This window comes from Cyanistes caeruleus, chromosome 5 (genome assembly GCF_971803275.1).
Source record: "Cyanistes caeruleus chromosome 5, bCyaCae1.hap1.1, whole genome shotgun sequence".
In the NCBI taxonomy this organism is placed as follows: Eukaryota; Metazoa; Chordata; class Aves; order Passeriformes; family Paridae; genus Cyanistes; species Cyanistes caeruleus.
This window is the reverse complement of record NC_141705.1, coordinates 9,776,839-9,794,836: the sequence shown is the minus strand read 5'-3', so window position 1 is coordinate 9,794,836 and position 17,998 is coordinate 9,776,839. Positions and strand designations below refer to the sequence as shown.

At 41.9% G+C, this 17,998-nt stretch overlaps 1 protein-coding gene across 1 annotated transcript in view; it reads right to left on the bottom strand.

Annotated features, from left to right (window-relative positions):
* Positions 1–12,184, bottom strand: part of HGFAC (HGF activator) — a 40,999-nt gene extending 28,815 nt beyond the window's left edge. Inside the window, exons 1-4 of the mRNA XM_023925578.2 lie at positions 12,021–12,184; positions 10,429–10,483; positions 8,496–8,592; positions 3,389–3,462 (exon numbers count right to left, since the gene is read on the bottom strand). Of these exons, the coding sequence (XP_023781346.2) occupies positions 3,389–3,462; positions 8,496–8,592; positions 10,429–10,483; positions 12,021–12,086 (292 nt within the window). The 5' untranslated portion in view covers positions 12,087–12,184. The remainder of the gene's footprint in view (positions 1–3,388; positions 3,463–8,495; positions 8,593–10,428; positions 10,484–12,020) is intronic.
* Between the last annotated feature and the right edge of the window lie 5,814 nt (positions 12,185–17,998).

Here is a 17,998-nt window from a genome sequence, read left to right as displayed (position 1 = left end):
ACAAATGCTCAATAAATTTTTGTACCCTTGTTAAATCTTCAAATAGCACTTCCACTCATTTATTTCTTTCTCAATCTGTCCCTCGCTACATCCCACCCACCACTCCATTCTGACCTTCCAGGCATGTTCTGTATTGCTCCACATCTTTCCTGGAGACCAAGAACAACTTCTGTTCATAAGCAGATGGACATATCTCACTTCCCAGTGGGGAATCCTGCCCACTATTAACTATCCAGTGACTGGGCAGTGCCAAGTCCATGCTTTCTCAGACTGCCTAAAGCACCCTCATGGCTAAAACACTCCATGCTTGCTAGCTCTCATCTTGACTGCAGCTTCACCTCTGCCAGTCTCTGCTGACTGAGCAGTGGCCTTTTCTCACCTTTCTGCCCTTATTTCCCAATAAAAACTTCCTGTTTCTGCCAGAAAAAACTTTCTGTTTTCTGCCAGAGCTCCTCCTGAGTTGATGCCTCTTCCTCTTGCCTGCACAGCCCACACCACTGTATTACTTCTTTCTGTATCAATCAGAGGGATCTTAAAAATACTGTCTGGAAATTTTCTCCCCCATATTTGGGTCTCCCTGGTGTTTTGGTCATTTGTCCAAGATTTCCAGACATTCAGAGAAGTGGTCCTACCAGACTTCCCAAAATCTGGAAGTCACACCTGTAGGGGCATTTCACATTTATGGATATTTGTACATATATGTGAGCTATACAACCCAGCTGGCCCACGTGTATGCAATACTAACACCCCCCCTCCAGCAGAAACTTCCTACCCAAGCTTCACTTCATCCTAAAGCCAAAGCTTTCTTGGTTAAACTTTCCCTTGAATTTGGCAGATGTATTTTTCTGGATCAAAGCCTCCAGCACTTGCTTAACATTGATTTGTAAGCACCTCCAGCATTTTGAAGTTGACTTGTCACATACATGTGGTATTCTTGGCCTGGAGAGAGTTTGTGCTTCAACCCTTGCTCTAAAGAAGATCCTTCTCTATGCCACTGCTCACCAACCTCTAATTGCCAAAGGATACTCTTTCCCTGAAATTCCATTTTTTTCTTGTTTTTCATGAAAAATTCACCCAAAGATTTAAAACTTTAGTGGATTTTTCAGAAAAAAATTATTTTTATTTTTATTATTTTTATTATTATTTTGCACATTTTAAAGACCAGCATTGATCAGTTTGACTGCTTATTTTTTCCACAGCAGGCAAAATTTCCTTATTTTGCTTCAAATTCCCTTCATCCATTATGTTGCTTTTCCTTTCAACATTTTCATAAATCTTGAACCTTTCATAAACCTGTTCTCTTGAAGCTATAGTTAGTGATCTGTTAAACATTTCCCAAGTCCAAATACAGTGCTTGCTGCTTAAAAAAAAAATCAGCTAACTGGTTAGACTTACATTTATAAATAAAATAACAACCAAAAACCTTTTATTTAATTTTTTTAAAATTTAAATGCTTCCAGAAATAAAGGGGCTATATTTTATTTTGCAACAGCCAGCAGTGATCTCTTCCAGCTACGCCACTACCCCATCTTTTTTTCTCTTTCCTTTCCTCTCTCATATTTTTTTTTTTTTTCTGGAGGAAAACCAGTAGCCAGGAAAAGCCCTCAGTGATGTTAGGGTATATCCACAGAGATAACCTGGCAGGCAGACAGGACAGCTTTCTTGCTCCAACACACCCATCCAACACTGTTGTGGGTAACAGGCAAAAATGAGCCAGGAAACCCAAAAAGGCCTGCAGGCAGCCAGATGTCTGGCAGGATAATGGTAATGGGCAGACAGAGGGACAAAGGTGGCACAAAGTACCCCCAGATGTGTGACACTGGGCTTGGAGAGCTCTTTCAGCTCCTGGAAGAGTCTCCTTGAGTTAGCCAGCTGTCACCATCACAGTGAGTGCTTCACTGGAGGATTAAAGCAGTCACAAGTCACAACTACCAACAACATTTTAAGCTCTGGGAAGTCACTGATGAATAATAAAGTGCAGCCTTCATAACCTGACTCTTGTAAGCATGAACTGCCCATAAAGTCTATGTTCATGTCTGCCACACTTGCATTACAAAGTTGTGTATATTGCTGCTTGTTTTGGGGCTAGGTCACTGGCCTATGATCTATTGTTAATCTGTTTTAAAGCCGGGCTGGAAAATAATTTAAAGTAGTTACATTTAAAAAGGTGATGCTGTGCACTGCTTAATTTTAGACTGTCAGCGTGATTCAGCTAACTTGGCTTTTCAAGTGCTCTGGTAGATTGCAATCAACTTGGCAATAAGACTCCTGACACTGTAGGAGAACTCTCTGAAAGGGGCTGGTGAAAAAAGCTCTTCATTTGAAAGTGGGAAGTGAATATCTAAGGCTACTGGTTATATCCTGCAGGCTAAATAAGATGTGTCTCATTTGAAAATAGTGAGATGGCAAAAATAGGAATATGATCAGAATTTTAACACAGATCCAAAAAAAGCCTCAGGGGCATGAAGTTTGACCAGTGCAACACCTGATTTTGTAAGCTGGTCTGTGGCTGTATGAAATGAGAATTTATATTTTTATATATATATATATATATTCCTTATAAAATGGGATTCCCCAGCATCCAGTTCATGAAACATGGAGCCAGGGATACAGAGATAAGCAAAGGCCAGTCACTGAGGGACTGCTGAGGACAGGGATGCATATTCCAAGGTGAGCTTTCACCCAGTGTGTCAATTAAAGTGATTTTTTATATATAAAGGTGACCTTACCACAGACCTTGACTTCCCTTTTAGACAGACTTTCGCAATGAGGTAATTGTAGCCCTGGAGTGTGGTGACCACATGAAGCCACAGAGCTGTTCAGCTAAGTAATCCTTTCATTATCCCTCAGGACTGCTGCAATGAACATGTCTGGCCTCTTGTCTTCTCTGACAGCCCAAAGCTCAGGGAAGTCTGGGCTTGAGATCTGCTCTTTCCCATGAGATCTCAAGAAAGGAAAGCTGGAAGTGCTGTCTATGTTTTGCTTCAAATGTTTCTGTACCTTCGAAAAAGTTAATTGGTCAAACAGACAGAAAATGCAGCTCTGTAGATGAAGGGAAAGCTAAAAGGCACATCCAAGCCATGAGGGAGGAGATGATCACCTCCGTGTTTTGCTCCAGCAGGAGTTTGGATTTCCATGCTGGCATTACCATAATTTCTCTCCATGGCTTTGAGTTAGTCAACAGACAGTGAATTAAAGACTCTGATATTCACAGTCTAATGCTACGGTTGTGCAACGTCACACAGAGATTATGGAAACAGCTGATGTGAAGGCTTGCTTCAAAATAAATACACAAATAAAAATTGTGCTGAAGGCACTGTCCCTCCTTCCTGAAGGTGGCAAAGTAGGAGCCAGGCATCTGGAGCAACTCAGCAATGGCTTGCCTTACCTGAGTGGTCTCTGGCCAGCAAAGCACAGTGTCCCCAGCTCCTGTCCCGGTCAAAGTTATGTGTTGTTGAACACCTGAAAAGAATCAAAGGTACAGCTTAGTGCATCTTTAAACAACCTGGATGTTTACACTGAAACTACAGGGCCTTCACACTCTGGCATCCTGGAAATTCATGATTGTTTTTTTCTAATTAGCATCAGTTTCATACAAACTCATTAAGAGTAGAGTAAAAAATATGCTTTCTTTTGTTAAAGTCGCTCTGCTCCACTTCTTTCAAATTAAAAGCAGATTAAAAATAAGATGTAAATGCAGGACCTGAAATTTTCAATGAATCATTTAAAAAAACCCAACATTCTTTCTATTTCTGGGATTAGAAAATGAAAGGCAGAAATAAAAAACAAAACCAAAGCAAATAAATTATGTCTTCTTTACTTTTTACAAAACAAGCAAAACAGGACCCAGCCCATTTTTAATGCCTGACAGTTACTGTAATAATCTGTGGAGGCAGGAGACTGTCCACAAAAAGGAACTTTTCTCTGACTTTCAGTGACAAGCATATTTCACCCTTTTTGCACTCAGTTCCTTTTCTTATTTTGGAACTTGCAAGATGAAATGAGGAAATAACTGACACCGTGGTGATTTCCAAAGGCGCAGATAAAACCTCTCCAATTCTCAGGGTAGGGGACTGAGTCCTGCACACCCTCAGTGGTGGTGTGTTCTCTCAGACTGCCATCTCAGGCTCAGAGCACTCCAAGGAGCACTGAGCTGTTATTCTTCTTTTGCAGGAGTAGATTTGGAGTTTACGTCAAGGAGACACTGAGAGCACGTGACTGAACTGAGGCTGAACCTTGGAGGTCCATGTCCTGTCCCAGTGCACCATCCACTAAAACATCCTCCCTAGCCAGTTATAATGCAGAATAATAGAGATCAGCTACAGGACATCAGAAAACACTGGAGTTTATTTAATGTGATGGATGATTTATTTTCATTATGCATGGTTTTATCATTCCTTGAGCAGTTGTGTGGTCAAATTTTTCACCCTAGGATGTTACAAGTTAGATTGAAATTTTATTGTAGCTCATGTCTACATTTTAACTGCCCTATTTTTCTTCTTAATTAGATGCTATGTGGTATTTAAAATGCTTAATTCCTATGGAGCATCTGAATAGGCCACATATATTAAGTTTGGTGACCTCAATTATACAAGGTGCTCTAAAAGAGGTGCTTGGTAGTCTGGTGCAGATTAACATGGCACATACTTAAAGAGGCTGCTCTCTCACAGGAATTAAGGCTGATGCAAATGCTGGGAGTTGATGGGAATTTCTCAAAGATCCTTTGGTGGGAAGTGGACTGTGCTTTCTTTAAAGGGTGGTCTAGTATGCACGAGAAGGAAGATGAGAAATTAATTAAAGTGTCCTCAGCACTGCTTGTGTCACTGTCCAGCAGCAGCCAAGTTCTAATCAGAGGAATCACAAACGTTTCCATCTTAAAAGATTTCTTGTTGTCAGAGACCCCAACAGAGGCTTCTTCCACCAGCTGTCCACAAAGCATTGATCCTCCCACTCGATGCTCTCCACAGCCAGGCCTCCTCTATTGCCTTGCAGTGGCTACAGTGAGGTTGGTCCTCCCTTGTGATGCCAAGCTGCCTCCTTGGTGCCAAGCTCCTTGCACAGTGACATGCTCCTTTTATATTTTCCACTACAGATCTCACTCTCTGTAAGAATCTCAGCTCATCCTCAAAGCTATTTCAATTGCCTCCCTCCTTTTCTTTTAAAAATGTTTTGTCTGATTGGAGGCTTACCAAAAATGTGGTGACATTTCAGTCTTGAGGAATGTTACCTCCAGCAGCTAAACCAACCCAATGGCCTTATTTTTTCTTTATGCTATTTGCAAATGCACCCACACTCAAAATTTATGGGATAGCAAATACCTTTACATAAGCTTGTCATATAAAATGATTAACATGAAAGTGAAAACATAAAGACAGAAATACTGAACTCATTATATCAGAAAAGTCCACTACAAGGGATTGATTTAAATAACATTTTCAACCCATAAATGGTAAACAACATGGGAATGGACTAACAAAAGGGTGTGTCACAGAAGAGGTCTAACTGGCAGGCAGGATAAATGGAAAGCAGGCCGTTTTTCCCACCAGTATAGGGAGCCTTAAAAATAGGATGTTTTGGAGAACAAGCGAAGCCCCAGGCCAGGTGTAAGGAAAGAGCTTTGCCAACATACCTGGAGTTGTCACTATGTGTGAGACTTGGAGGTTGCTTGAGACCTTTTTAGTGTTGTCCTGACCATGAGACATGGCCATGCTTTGCCTGACAACACCAGACCAACCACTACCAGCTCCAGGAAAAATCACAGCCTGATGTTGGACATCTCCCAGCTCAGCCCACAGGTACTTCTTTCCAGGACTGTCACACACTCCCCATCTTGTAATCCAGCTGGCCAAAAAGCTGTCCCCTGCACTGCTTTTAGTCTGTGACCAACATATCAAAACTCTTCTTGTTTCCAAGGAAGATGACAAGATCATATCCTTCCTACACAGACCTAAGCTCACCCTTGCACAGGGGCTCCACCCATCCAGGACTCAAGCACAGGATGAGGCTTCCACAGGATATGAGTCAACACCTTCCAAAGTATAGCCAAAATCTCAGCCAGGGCCTGCTCCTGCTATTCCCCTTGAGCAGAATCTGAGGAATCCATCCCATCCTGGGACACAGGGACAGGGTGCTGGCAGCTTCCCTGCAGCCACAGCTTGGTCCTGTTCAGACCACCCTCTCCTTTTGCTCTCACAAATGTTCACTGCACCCCCATTTTGTCTGTCCCTACACTGCTCCGTCTTTCCGGAGGTACCAATGAAACTCAGTAGCAATTCTTTTTCCTCAGCACAAAAGGAAAATTTGCACTGCATCTTTAACAAGATATCATGTAGTAATAGGTAATAGGCCACTAAATTGAAATTTATCTGTGAAAACAGATAAAGGGGGGAAAGCAATACAGGATGCTGTTAAAGGAATTATTTTATTTAAATAGTGCAATTATTTTGTCTTCTTTCCTGTATTTTCAATAAATATTTATATAGATACAGCTTGTTTGTTGCTCTCAAAGAAGGCAGGGAGAGCTTTCTGCAGTAAGGAGCAGATTTATGTTGAAACAGAGTATCTGTGTCATAGTGTCATATGTAGTATGAGAAAACATAAATATAAAGCACATTTGAGTGGGGTTTGGCCTGCACTGTAAGTCCTGCCTGTAGTCCTGACCCAAAGTATAACTTGAGGACTGAGGACATGAACTTAAATGCCCAAGTCAGCTCTCTCCTGGTCGGGTTTCCTGGAATTCACCCCCAAAGAAGCAGTTTGGACCCATCCTCCCATCATCCATTACTAGCAGCTTGCAGGAGGCAGGAGCATTAAGGGCACAAGACTTGCCCTCACCTGCTGCCCACCAGGTGCCCTGGGATCAGTTATTGAGTGTAAGGCCAGCCTGGATTAGTGCCAAGTCACACAAAAAATGCACAGAGCAGGTTTCCCAACTGCTGTTTGGGGCTCTTTTCCCGGCATCTCTGTGCCTGAAGTCACACGTTAAGTTGCTTTTAGCTCATGAGTGATGAGCAAACACTGGTCAGAAGGTCACCCATAGGGTGAAATGATCTGTCAAATCCAAATAACTCCAGCTGTCCTCCTCCTCATCTCCCTGCTTGTAAATGGCTTTTAAAAAGTCAGAAGCATAACAGCAAGTTGTTCAAGGTCAGCTCTAAAGTGTGCTCTAACCTTGGACCCCATCCATTCACAGGTTTTTCCATTTCTGTGGCCTAACTGGCTAAAAACAAACACACAGTGTCATGTATTAACAGGATCTCTCTTAAGCACTGCATGAAATTAAGTGGGTACTAAGGTCAATCTGTTTGTGGCTACAGTTCATCAAAGACAGGATTCAAACTGGTAAATTATTCCAGTTCCCTTTCTTTAGTTAAGATAGTCTCAAATTCTTGTTTCCTGGAGGCTTTTATTAGCTGAGTTGTATTGGTGGATATTGGGGAAATTCTGAAGCGTTTTCCTAGCCTGAAGCTCACTGTCTGTTTGTGTAAGCAAGTTTATGGGGTGTTTACATTACAGCAGCACTTACACTTGAAACAGATGTGTCATCAGAAAGACACCAACAGATCATGAAAGAGTTAGACAGTCCAGTATAAAAAATGAGAGTTTTGCCCTGCCTGGGTGAGTAAAATAAACTCTAAAATATTACCTCCACCCTGAAAACAGGCAAGTGTTTTCCTTGCATATGGCTCATCTGGGCATAATTTTCACAATACTGGCACCCACATATTGTCTGCTTTGTTGCCTTTGATTTCAGTTAACGTATGCCTATCATATGAATTTGTCTACAAAGTTTATCTTTTTCATTCAGTGCTTTAATTCAGTACGGTTCCCACCTGACTGCCCCTACCCCAAAAATGGACCATGAATACTTCTAACAGCTTCTGCAAAAGTAAAAGAGTAACCTTTGCCCAAAAGGAGACCTGTCCTTAAACACGCTAGTAGAATAAATCATTAACCAACAAACAGGAGTAATACCTCACTTCTTAGTACTGCACCAAAGGGGCTCTGGTGCCAATCTGGATGGAAATTAGAGACATGGGGGCCAGGAGAAAAGAGCTTTCCTCAAAAATCTGATACTCTACTGCAGTACAAGTACAGCCTGCACAAATCAAACAGTGCCTTAACCAAGTGTCCTCTCTTGCAGGTGTCTGTGTCTCTCTCCCTCAGCAGAGGGTTTCCACCAGGTCATTCTATAGGTCCTGCTTTTTCTGTACAAGCTCTTGTCACTCATGTAAGTTGCACTTCCAAGAGGAAGGGCAGCAAGGAAACATTTCTGCAGTTCCTGAGCCTCCTGTGGTTGTGGAAACCCAGTGCCAGGGCTCTCTTCCCCCAGGCACATCTTGACCCGAGGGCCATGACTATCAGCAGCAGAACTGCACCAGTCTCCCTGGGCACAGCATCAAGCTCATGTTAATTATTCCAAAAGCAAGATTAAAGAACTAAAAAATGGTGTTTAATTTGAATGCTGTTTTCATTTATGAACAATGTCAACTTACCATTTCTTTATGGAAAATGAATTTGATAAACAAGTGTGATAAAACCTTCCACCAAACCGGAAAGGAAATTTGCATAAACGTCCATCCTCTGTAAACACTGAAATACAAATATAAAAAACTCATAATGCAGCTGAAAACCAACCCACAAATTCTATTATGTACTATTATATGAAATTAAAAAGATAGATATCTGCAAGTTTTTCAGCTGTACTCGGGACTCTGTCTCTGCCATGTCTAGTGCATAAGGAGCAGCTTAAAATCCTACATAATGACTGAATCAACAAAGATTAATGGACTCTGCAGTGGAACAAATATCTCAGATCATTTCAGTTCAAAATATACTGCCATTTCTGGTAGAGCAAATGCCAATTATACCCATTAATTGCAATTATAATTTCTAATTATGTAGTATTGTAATTGCACATTAAAATAATTTCTGAAGTTATATCCTTTCAGGCTCTATATCACATTGTAATATCTGTTTAAAATAATTAAGGAACCAGACAGTACAAACTGAAATAGAAACAGTCAGGAGAAAGAAGGTTTTAAAAGTTGGGGGTAGAGAGAGAATTTTAATCATACCACCTTCCCTTGGGGATAAGCAGGTTCCTTACAAATGGGGAGAAACTGATGGGACCAGTGTCTAGAAAGGGCAAGTTTTATATTTGCCACATCAGTGATGGCAGTCTAAGGAAGGGTGGTGGGAGTTCAAGGAAGGCTAGTGGGAGTCTATCAGAAAAAATCCTTCAAGATTAGTCTTGAGAATGAGAGAGGCTGAAGACAAAAAAGACAATGAAAAACTGTCATAGCTTATTTAACCATTAAACTAAAAGTAATCTGTTTTGAAATCCCAAAGTCTGAATGGGAAACCAGCCACTGCTGTAAGAGAAAAATGGGGCATTCAACCAAACCAGCAGCACAGCACATTTCCATTTCTCAGAGACAATGTACAATTGCTCCTTGTCCTGAGTTTACCCCTCCCATGATGGCTGAGGCTTCTGCACACTCTACAATATCTGCTAACTCTCATAAGCCCAGAGATCTCAAAGAGCTGCTGAGGTCAATTATTGGCATTATGGAAAAAATAACCTATCCTTGTGGTCCAACCCCTTCTTTATCAGTTGGAATTATGGTCACTCCATCTGCCCTAACTGCCTCCTTCTCTATCAATGTGAAATAGCCACTGCCATCCCCTCTGCCATCCCCTTGTCAATCCCAGTTTTCATTCTCTGAATTACACAAATGTTCCATTATCAGCTTTCTCTGTCTGACAACTCCCAGTATAAGTAGGCAGGAGAGTTGTGAAAATACATCCCCATTCAGAAGATACATTGCATCCCAAAGGCCACTGAAGACTGTTATAACCTATAAAGCCACTATTGATGGCCCAATGCATATAATTTTTAACAGCAAAAGCACAGGACAATAACAGCTTTAAAAATGGAAACTGCAATGTTCTCCCACAGCCAGGATGTCTGATTATTGGGGTTCCATCAGAACAAATGCAACGCAGAAAGCTGCATGCAACACAAACCCTTCTCCCACAGAGAGATCAAGGGCCAGGGTAGAAACTGAACCTGTACGTACAAAGAGTTCATGTGCTCGAAAGTTACAGGGCAGCTGCAGTTCTGATTAAAGGTTGTTGCACATCCTCAGCCACACCACCTTGTGAAATAATATAAAGCCATGCCAGCTCAGACAAACTAAAATCCCATCAGCACCTTCCCATTAATCTGCACCTGAAGGAAAATTACCTGAGACTCCTGAGCTAATCTCAAATTCCCCTTTAAACAGAAATTAATATTGGCATAACCATTCTATAATCCTTATTCATGTTGAAACAAAGACAGGTTTCCTACCGACTTGCACAGCGCGGATACAGACAGGCAGACCATTCTTACTGTCATGAAACCTACTGGATTTGACTTGGTACCTTGTGGGCGAGTGAACCCATGCTTTGAGCCTCTTCCTGCCCCAGATTTGTTTTGCTATAAAGAGAAAAAGAGAATGTGGATTGGAGACACAAATTCACTATGGGAACCACTCTACTGTTAAAAACCTGCTTTTCAGGGTGCCCTGAAATTGTGTTTCTCCCAGTGTTTCTGAGAAAATCTTCTTATTTGCTTGTGATTTTTGGTGGGGCACAGTCTGGTGAAAGACTTTTGAACAACATTGACTTTTGAAGGTGACAACTAAACCAGGAAAACCCAGCACAGCACAACAAAGGCCAATTTATCTTTCTATATCTATATATATATCTCTTTCTATAGCCAAGGGACGCATCTCCTATTCCTCTCAGCGGGAAGCATAGATGCATTCTGGGGCCAGTTCACAGTTACAAATAATATCCCAACATTTGCCTTTTTCTGTTATTTAGCTGTATCCCCCAGGGCATTAGTTACAAAAGCAACTTCTAACTGTATTTGGGTTTGCAAATCAGCAAGCAAAGAGCACTAGGCTGAGCTGATTTTAAGCCACAGGAAATAATAGAAAAAAAGGATAATACGCATAAAATGCTGCTGCCACCAAAGGCGGTGGCAACTGAACTACAGCAAAAAATATATCACAAAAGCAGTCAAAGAAGCACACATCATTAACATAGAACTGGACAGGGGACATAAAAAGTGAGGGTTAAGAAAAAGCTGCTGCTGAGATATATAGAGAGTACTATATATATAGGACATATAGAGGATATATAGGATATATATAGGATATATATAGGAAAGAACAATTTTTGCACTCTACACAGATTCTACCACCACCAAGCAAGGGCTTCAGCCAAGAATGATCTTCACCTTGAACATGAGCATTCCTCTCTATTTCCACATGTAATATCTGAGGACATACTTTTGTAATTCGCTGAGATAGGATTATAACATAATCTAAGCATATTTGAGCTAGTTTTAACCCAGCTAGAGAAATAAGGTTGATCTTAAGGCCACAATGCTCACCATAAGGCAGCAGTGGACTATTGTCCTGCTAGTCCATGGTAGATGCCAGGCTGTGGTGGGGATCATGTGCTTGACAGACATAGCCCCAGAAAAGACACAAGATACGTGCTACAAAAACACTGAAGGGTTTGGCATGGAAACAGGGAGAAGTCTGAAAAGAAGATAGCCACCTAAGCTGGCCTGTTCACTTTCCAGACAGCAGTAATGTCTGGCAGTGGAGCACTCTCCCTCCATGCTACTGCAGGTACCTGCTCGTGTCAACACATTTCTGAGATATATTTTTTAAGGATTTCAGTTTTTGTGGTCCTTCCTCCCCTCCCATTCCTCCTCCATAGCAAGGCAAGGATGTAAGCAATTGCTTTAAATAGAGAAAGGTATAGCACCAGCTATCCCATAGTCCCCCCACTCAGTGAGCACTGCTGCCAGCCTTTATCTGACTAATCCCTTTTGTGTTCCCTTCAAATCTCTTTTTCTGGGTCAGTTCAGTGGCTTCACTCATCCATTCCCAAGGCAGCCTGGCCCTGCCAGGCATCATGCAGCTGATCTACTACTCTGAAAAAGAAGAATCACTTACCATCCTTGCACAGTCACTGCTCAGAGTCAGCGCCAAGACAACAGTGAGAGGAGCACAGACTTTCATCTTTGCTCTCCTCTCATGAAGGTTTTGCCTGGCAGAGGAAAACTTCCAGGGCTGGACTGAAGCAGGAGGGTGAATCAGGAAGAAGCTTTCCCAAGGGACTGTGATTTACTCAACTTTAGGATATTTTAGTTTTCTAAGTAAGCAGCCCTGTTATCGCTGTTAATCATTAATGTCTCTGTGGGTAGAAGGGAATGCCCCGTAGGGAGAGACTCTCCCTAGACCTCCAGGAGTGAAGAGTATACAAAGTGCCTGACCCTTGGAGATGGTCCCAAGATTGCTGGTGTAATCAGCAAGCACTGAAGGGCAACTCCAGAGAAGTCGTTCCAGTGTTGCCTGAACTAGAGCTGGTTTATCATTTGGATGTTTCCCTTTTCTTTCTCTTCAGGAGCTAATTAAAAGCATGGTATAGAAACAACAGGGAGCTCCAAGCAAGCCCATTCAGGAGATGGCATTACACTGCAAAAATATGGACCAGATCAATGCCAATACCAAGGATTACTCATTAACAGATGGTTACCTGCCCAGCCTTGACTTGCAGCAGCAGCCTTCCAACAGCAGACTGGGAAAGTTAAAAAGAAAGAAAATACACTTTACTCTGATAATACATTTTGTGTACCAAAAAGCTCCCTTCTACAACCACCTGAGCAAAGCCATCTCTATCTGATAAGTGCCTGTCTGAGATAGCTGCACTGCAGAATCATTTCGAATACAGATGCAGAGGGTATTGCTAAAACTGAGATTTCACCAGAGCAGTCTATTTCAGCTCCGCCTTGCCCCACAACCAAAATCCGCAGGTTTGGCTGGTACAATGGTGTCTGTGCTTGAGGCTTTTGCCATGTCCTGTCAATCAGGGACCACACCCCTTCACACCCAAAATCCCCAGAGCCTGAACAACAGAAAGAATACCATAGTTCTTGCTTAAGTTGTGTGCTGCCCTTTGAAGTTTCACCAGCACAGCTATGGAAGGGATGTGATTCTTTTCAATTTTTTTAACACAACAAAGCAATGGCAGTAGGACCCAGTGGTGAAGCAGAGCTATCCCTGCACAATTTTGACGTGATGGTTTATCATGGTGCAGGGAATTTGCACACTGCTGTATCTTTCATCACAGTAATAACTCCTGTTAGTTCAAATAGGCCTATATAGGTTTATGGATTAAACTTTGCTACTCTGAGCAAGGCTTGGAATAGCAAGAAGCAGTCAAAGTTGGAATTTCCTTCTCAAAATCTAGCAAAGAGGCAGAAGAAAAATCTTTGCCTCTATGCATTGCTTGTTGTCAGAAGACTTGAAGTAAATAAAGCTTCAGAATAGACTTGTGGAATAGATTTGTCTTATTTTCACTCATTTTAAACCTGGAAATAGGATGTACAGACAGTCTGATCTGCCTGAGAACACCTAGCAAAGCTGAAATACAGATTTTCACTTCCTCTCCTCATTCATCAGTCTGGCCATCAGGTTTCAAATCAATAATGCCTATTCAATGCCATGTAGACATCTACTTACCATACTATACTGAAATTTTGCAAAGAAAGGGTGAACAATAGCCATTACCTGCTATTCCACTCAAGAGTTCACAAAGGTTTTGTAGAAAGAGAAGAGTAGGGGAGTAAGGGGAGGAGGAAGATACTTCTTTAAAGTTGTGTAAATACCTCTTCCACCCATTTCCAGAATAAAAATCATCCATTTCCAGGACCAAAACCACTGTGTTTCTATGGTGACCAATGCATGCTGTAGGGAAACATTTTTCCATGCCTAAAAGTAATGGAGAAGAAAAGTAAGGATGCAATCTATTGTCAGTGTGTCTACTCCCAGTTGTTGCAGTTCATGCTGTAGATCTCCACAAGAGCTGCAATGTGTCCTTCTGGGGAGTCACAAGTCCAAGCTTTTAGCTCCTTAACAGGAGAAAAAGGAATAAACACCAACATCAGGAGTCACTTCAGCTGGTAGGACAGTACTGGCACAAAGGAAAAGACATCAAAGCTGGGAGTTGCAACAGCTGCCAGAGAAACCCCACCATAAAATGGGAATTACCCCTGAGTAATGTCTGAACAGTGATTTCAGGGTTCAGATGGATCTGAATCACTAAAAACTCCAAGTGCTCCCTGTACAGTGCCTGCCTTTGTTCAGCAGAGAGGTGTCTGAACAGGTCTTATGGCCATAGCAAAAAGGCAACATCTGAGGTGTGGTATTTTGGTAAATTATGTTGAATGATCAGTGAATCTTTCAGCTATTTATAAACAGAAGAAACTTTGTCTGCCTCCTTCAAGAATTTCATAGAACTGTTAAAATGGGTTTTTTTGAGAACCATTTAATCTCATTGGCAGGAAACTAGTCAGAAAACTACAGACTCGGTTTTAATACAGAATTCTTATAAACTTCTTATAAACACAGGGCTTTGGGAATTCGGGAGTTCATAGGTGCAAAGAGTATGATCTGTGCCAAAACCATTGTCCCACAGGTCAGGCAGATGAGCCTGCAGAGCTGCTCTCCACCACCTTCCAAGTCTACTCATTTGTGACTCACTATTTCCAGCCTAGTGATGGAAACTTTGTATAGAGAGAAATAAGAATCAAGTGTCCATGGAGCTAATAACAAGAAAAATTACAAAGATATGGAAACAATCCATATGGAATTCAAGATAAATTCCCTAACATTCGATTTTAAACCTGGTCCTCATTTCAAATGAGGCTCTGTATAATACTAAATGGATTTAAATATATGTGTATATACAAGTACATAAAATATAAAGAGAGAGAATATTTGGAAAAAAGAACTGGAGAAAAAGCTGGCTTTGGAGTGATAGAATATTTGGCAGCTCTAAAGCTTGGAGCATTGCAACTCATCCCACCAGTAAAACTCCAGCTAGAGTCCAGTTCTTGTTTTCAAGGAAAATTCCATTTGCCTTTTAAAGAAAGGCACATTCTGATTCTTAATTTTTCTGCATATAATATTGAACATTTCCTGCAGAACACAAAACTCAAATGTATTTGAAACCATATTCTGCTACTACTAAAGACAATGAAATTTCAAAACAAGATGAGGAATTCTTTTTCATGTTTGCAGACTGTAATCCTCCTGTATCAAAGGCTAAAATACATTTGTTTCAGCAGTCTTTTTCCTCTTTCTACTGACATCATGGGAAAAAGAAAAGGCAAATAAACACACAGTAAATGAGGAGAAAGAGACAGAAGTCTTGCTGTGGCTGTATAACAGATACTGATAATGCTGCCTCATACATTTGCCTTTTCCTCATTTCCCATACTGCAATGCTTTTTATTACTGTAAATTTAAAAATAATTAATAAAAGCTCAGACTGAGGCCAGCCTTTGAACTACTTAGTAATAATGAAACAATATTAACAACTACCCTAAATCATTAAATATCACCAAAACTCAAATTAACTGAGTCAGCCATCAATATGAAATAATAAAATTGCAGAGGGTTTTTTTCATCAATTAGTTGACTAGACACAAGTGGAAAAGACAAGTCTAGACACACACACACATACACACACAGATATCCATTTGTATTCATTCCTCTGTACCAGCTACCAAGGTAGTGAGAGGGCTGTCTGGTGGCTGCATGTTCTTATGTTCCCCATTTTTACATTATTTTCTGATCATTGCAAATGCTTCTGAGGAAACTTCTACTCAGCTACTGCAAAACTGAAGAAAAACTATAAACTTTTCTAATGACTGATTCTCCTCTGTATTTTTGCAAATTTCTAAGCTTTTTCCTAGTGATAAAATAACTCGAGCTAATGAGGTAGTGCTGCACCCTGAGATGATCTGGTTTTATGGCTTTAGCTGACATTATTGCTACAAAGCCCAGACCCAGATTCCTGGATAAGGAGGCAGTTGCAGGAGCATTGCTGGCATGAGGAGCTAGTGCAGGATCTAAAGCCTCTCTATGTGTGCTCGGTCCAAGACCTTTATACAACCTGATGAGTACTTGTGAACAGGAAGTAATTAGAACTATTTCTGGCATTAAAAATACAACTTTTGACTTATCTTTCAGGAATGTGTAGGATGCAAGCAATCATGTGGCAATTCTGCTCCTGGAACACTAGCAAGGGATGAGGTGCTAACATGAGACTGATGTACAAACCCAACCAATTCCCTTCTTTTTTCTCTGGGGAACCTGCAAGCCACACTAGAGACCTTGTTGTCTCTGTCAGATGGGATTTCTTTAATCTCTGGTGCTTGATATCATTCTCATCATCCTGGGAGCCATTACCAAAACTCATAATAACTGAGTCTGAGTGTCTAATAATTAGTGAATATTCAAATCACAATAACTGAAGTCAACACTCATGGGCTAAAAGCATAGTGACTTTTTTTAATAAGGCAGCACAGCAGCACTCTGAGTGCCTGAGGAACCCTTCCTCTTCTCTCCTTCTAACTCCTCAGTCCTCCCAACACAGCAGGGCACAGGTCACCCCTGTCTCAGCAGATGGTGCAACCTCAATCTTGTCACTCACACCCAAAACCAGCATCTTCACACTGGGTGACAAATGAGCCTCCACCTTCTCTTATGTCTTCTAGAGTGGTGCCTTGAGAAAAACCATTGTGTTTTGCTAAAGCAAAGATAGAAAGCCAATGTCATTTTCCTTGTTTGCTTATTTCAACAAGAAAAAAGAAAAGTTTTGGCTCAAATCAAACTGGGCAGTTGAGTTATTTATATGGGCCTTAAACAGCTACATTGCAACCATCAACATCTCTGTGTGTCATCCCTCTTGTTTCCCTGGGAGCTTCAGAAATCCCAGGGGAAAAAAATTACATGGTTTTGGCTCTCAGAAAGAACTGGAAGCCCAGTCTGTCCTCTCCTGCACCAGACTTTGCTGTCCCCAAACTGGGGATAATCTCTGCCAAACAAACTCTTTTACAAATGCCGCTCCCCACTCCTCGCAAGGCTGCGAAAAGCACAGCTGCCAGAGTCTGGCTGCCGAGCAGCTGGGATTCAGCAAACATGGAATGGGTGCTGCAGCACTTAGCAGATAATCCTGGGACAGAAAGATATGCCTTCAGCCAAATGTTTACTCCTCCTCACTCCTCTCACCTCCCACACTCACCCAGAATCTCTAGCAGCTCTCCTGGCTTCCCTCACGCACAAGCTCTCAGCTCTGGGATTTTCTGCACCGATTTCCTTTCTCTTCTCTCCAGGGACTGAAGCATTTCTCAGATCTATCATGTTATTTCTTCCATCTCACTCACTCCTCACTCTCATCACCTCTGACATGCTGGCTGTGGATGTCCCATCCTGGCCAGTGACCTTTGCCAGCAGCCTCCAAGGCCTCAGAGAGCACAGCAGCAGAGGGAATGTCATCCATCTGTGCACAAGATGGTCTCAGGGTGGTTTTGGGTATTCCTCCTGCCACTGCCTTCTGCAGGGCTTGGGACCCCCTCTGGCAGCTCTTCAGGCCTTCACCTTTCCATCACATCTCCGCATGGAGAGGGATCTGCTCCTGGATTTTCTCCACGTGGTTCCTCCAGTTGGCCCTGGCATGTTTCTGTTAAACATCAAGCATCAGCAAACCCCACACCGTGGTGTTTATCTGACCCTCCTGTGCTCTTATCTCACTGCTGCCCCTCAGACATGACCTCTTTGATCTTGCTCTAGCACCTTCTCTTCCCACACTTCTGGGCCTGCACTCAGGGCTGTACCATCCCTCAGCTGAAAGTATCAGAACTTACAAGTTCCTGTCCAGTCAGAGAGTGTTGTGTTCACCTCCCTCCCCAGCCCAGAGCTGCAAGCCTGTTCTCACTGCCCGCATCCCACAGGAGCAGGCACAGGACTCTCCACAGCCCAGCACCCTGGGCCATTTTTGTAATAGCTTAATGTGTAGCTCTCTGTGAAATTTGTCCAGATGCAGCCACTGCAGTTGTATCCATATATTGCAGGTACATCTTTTT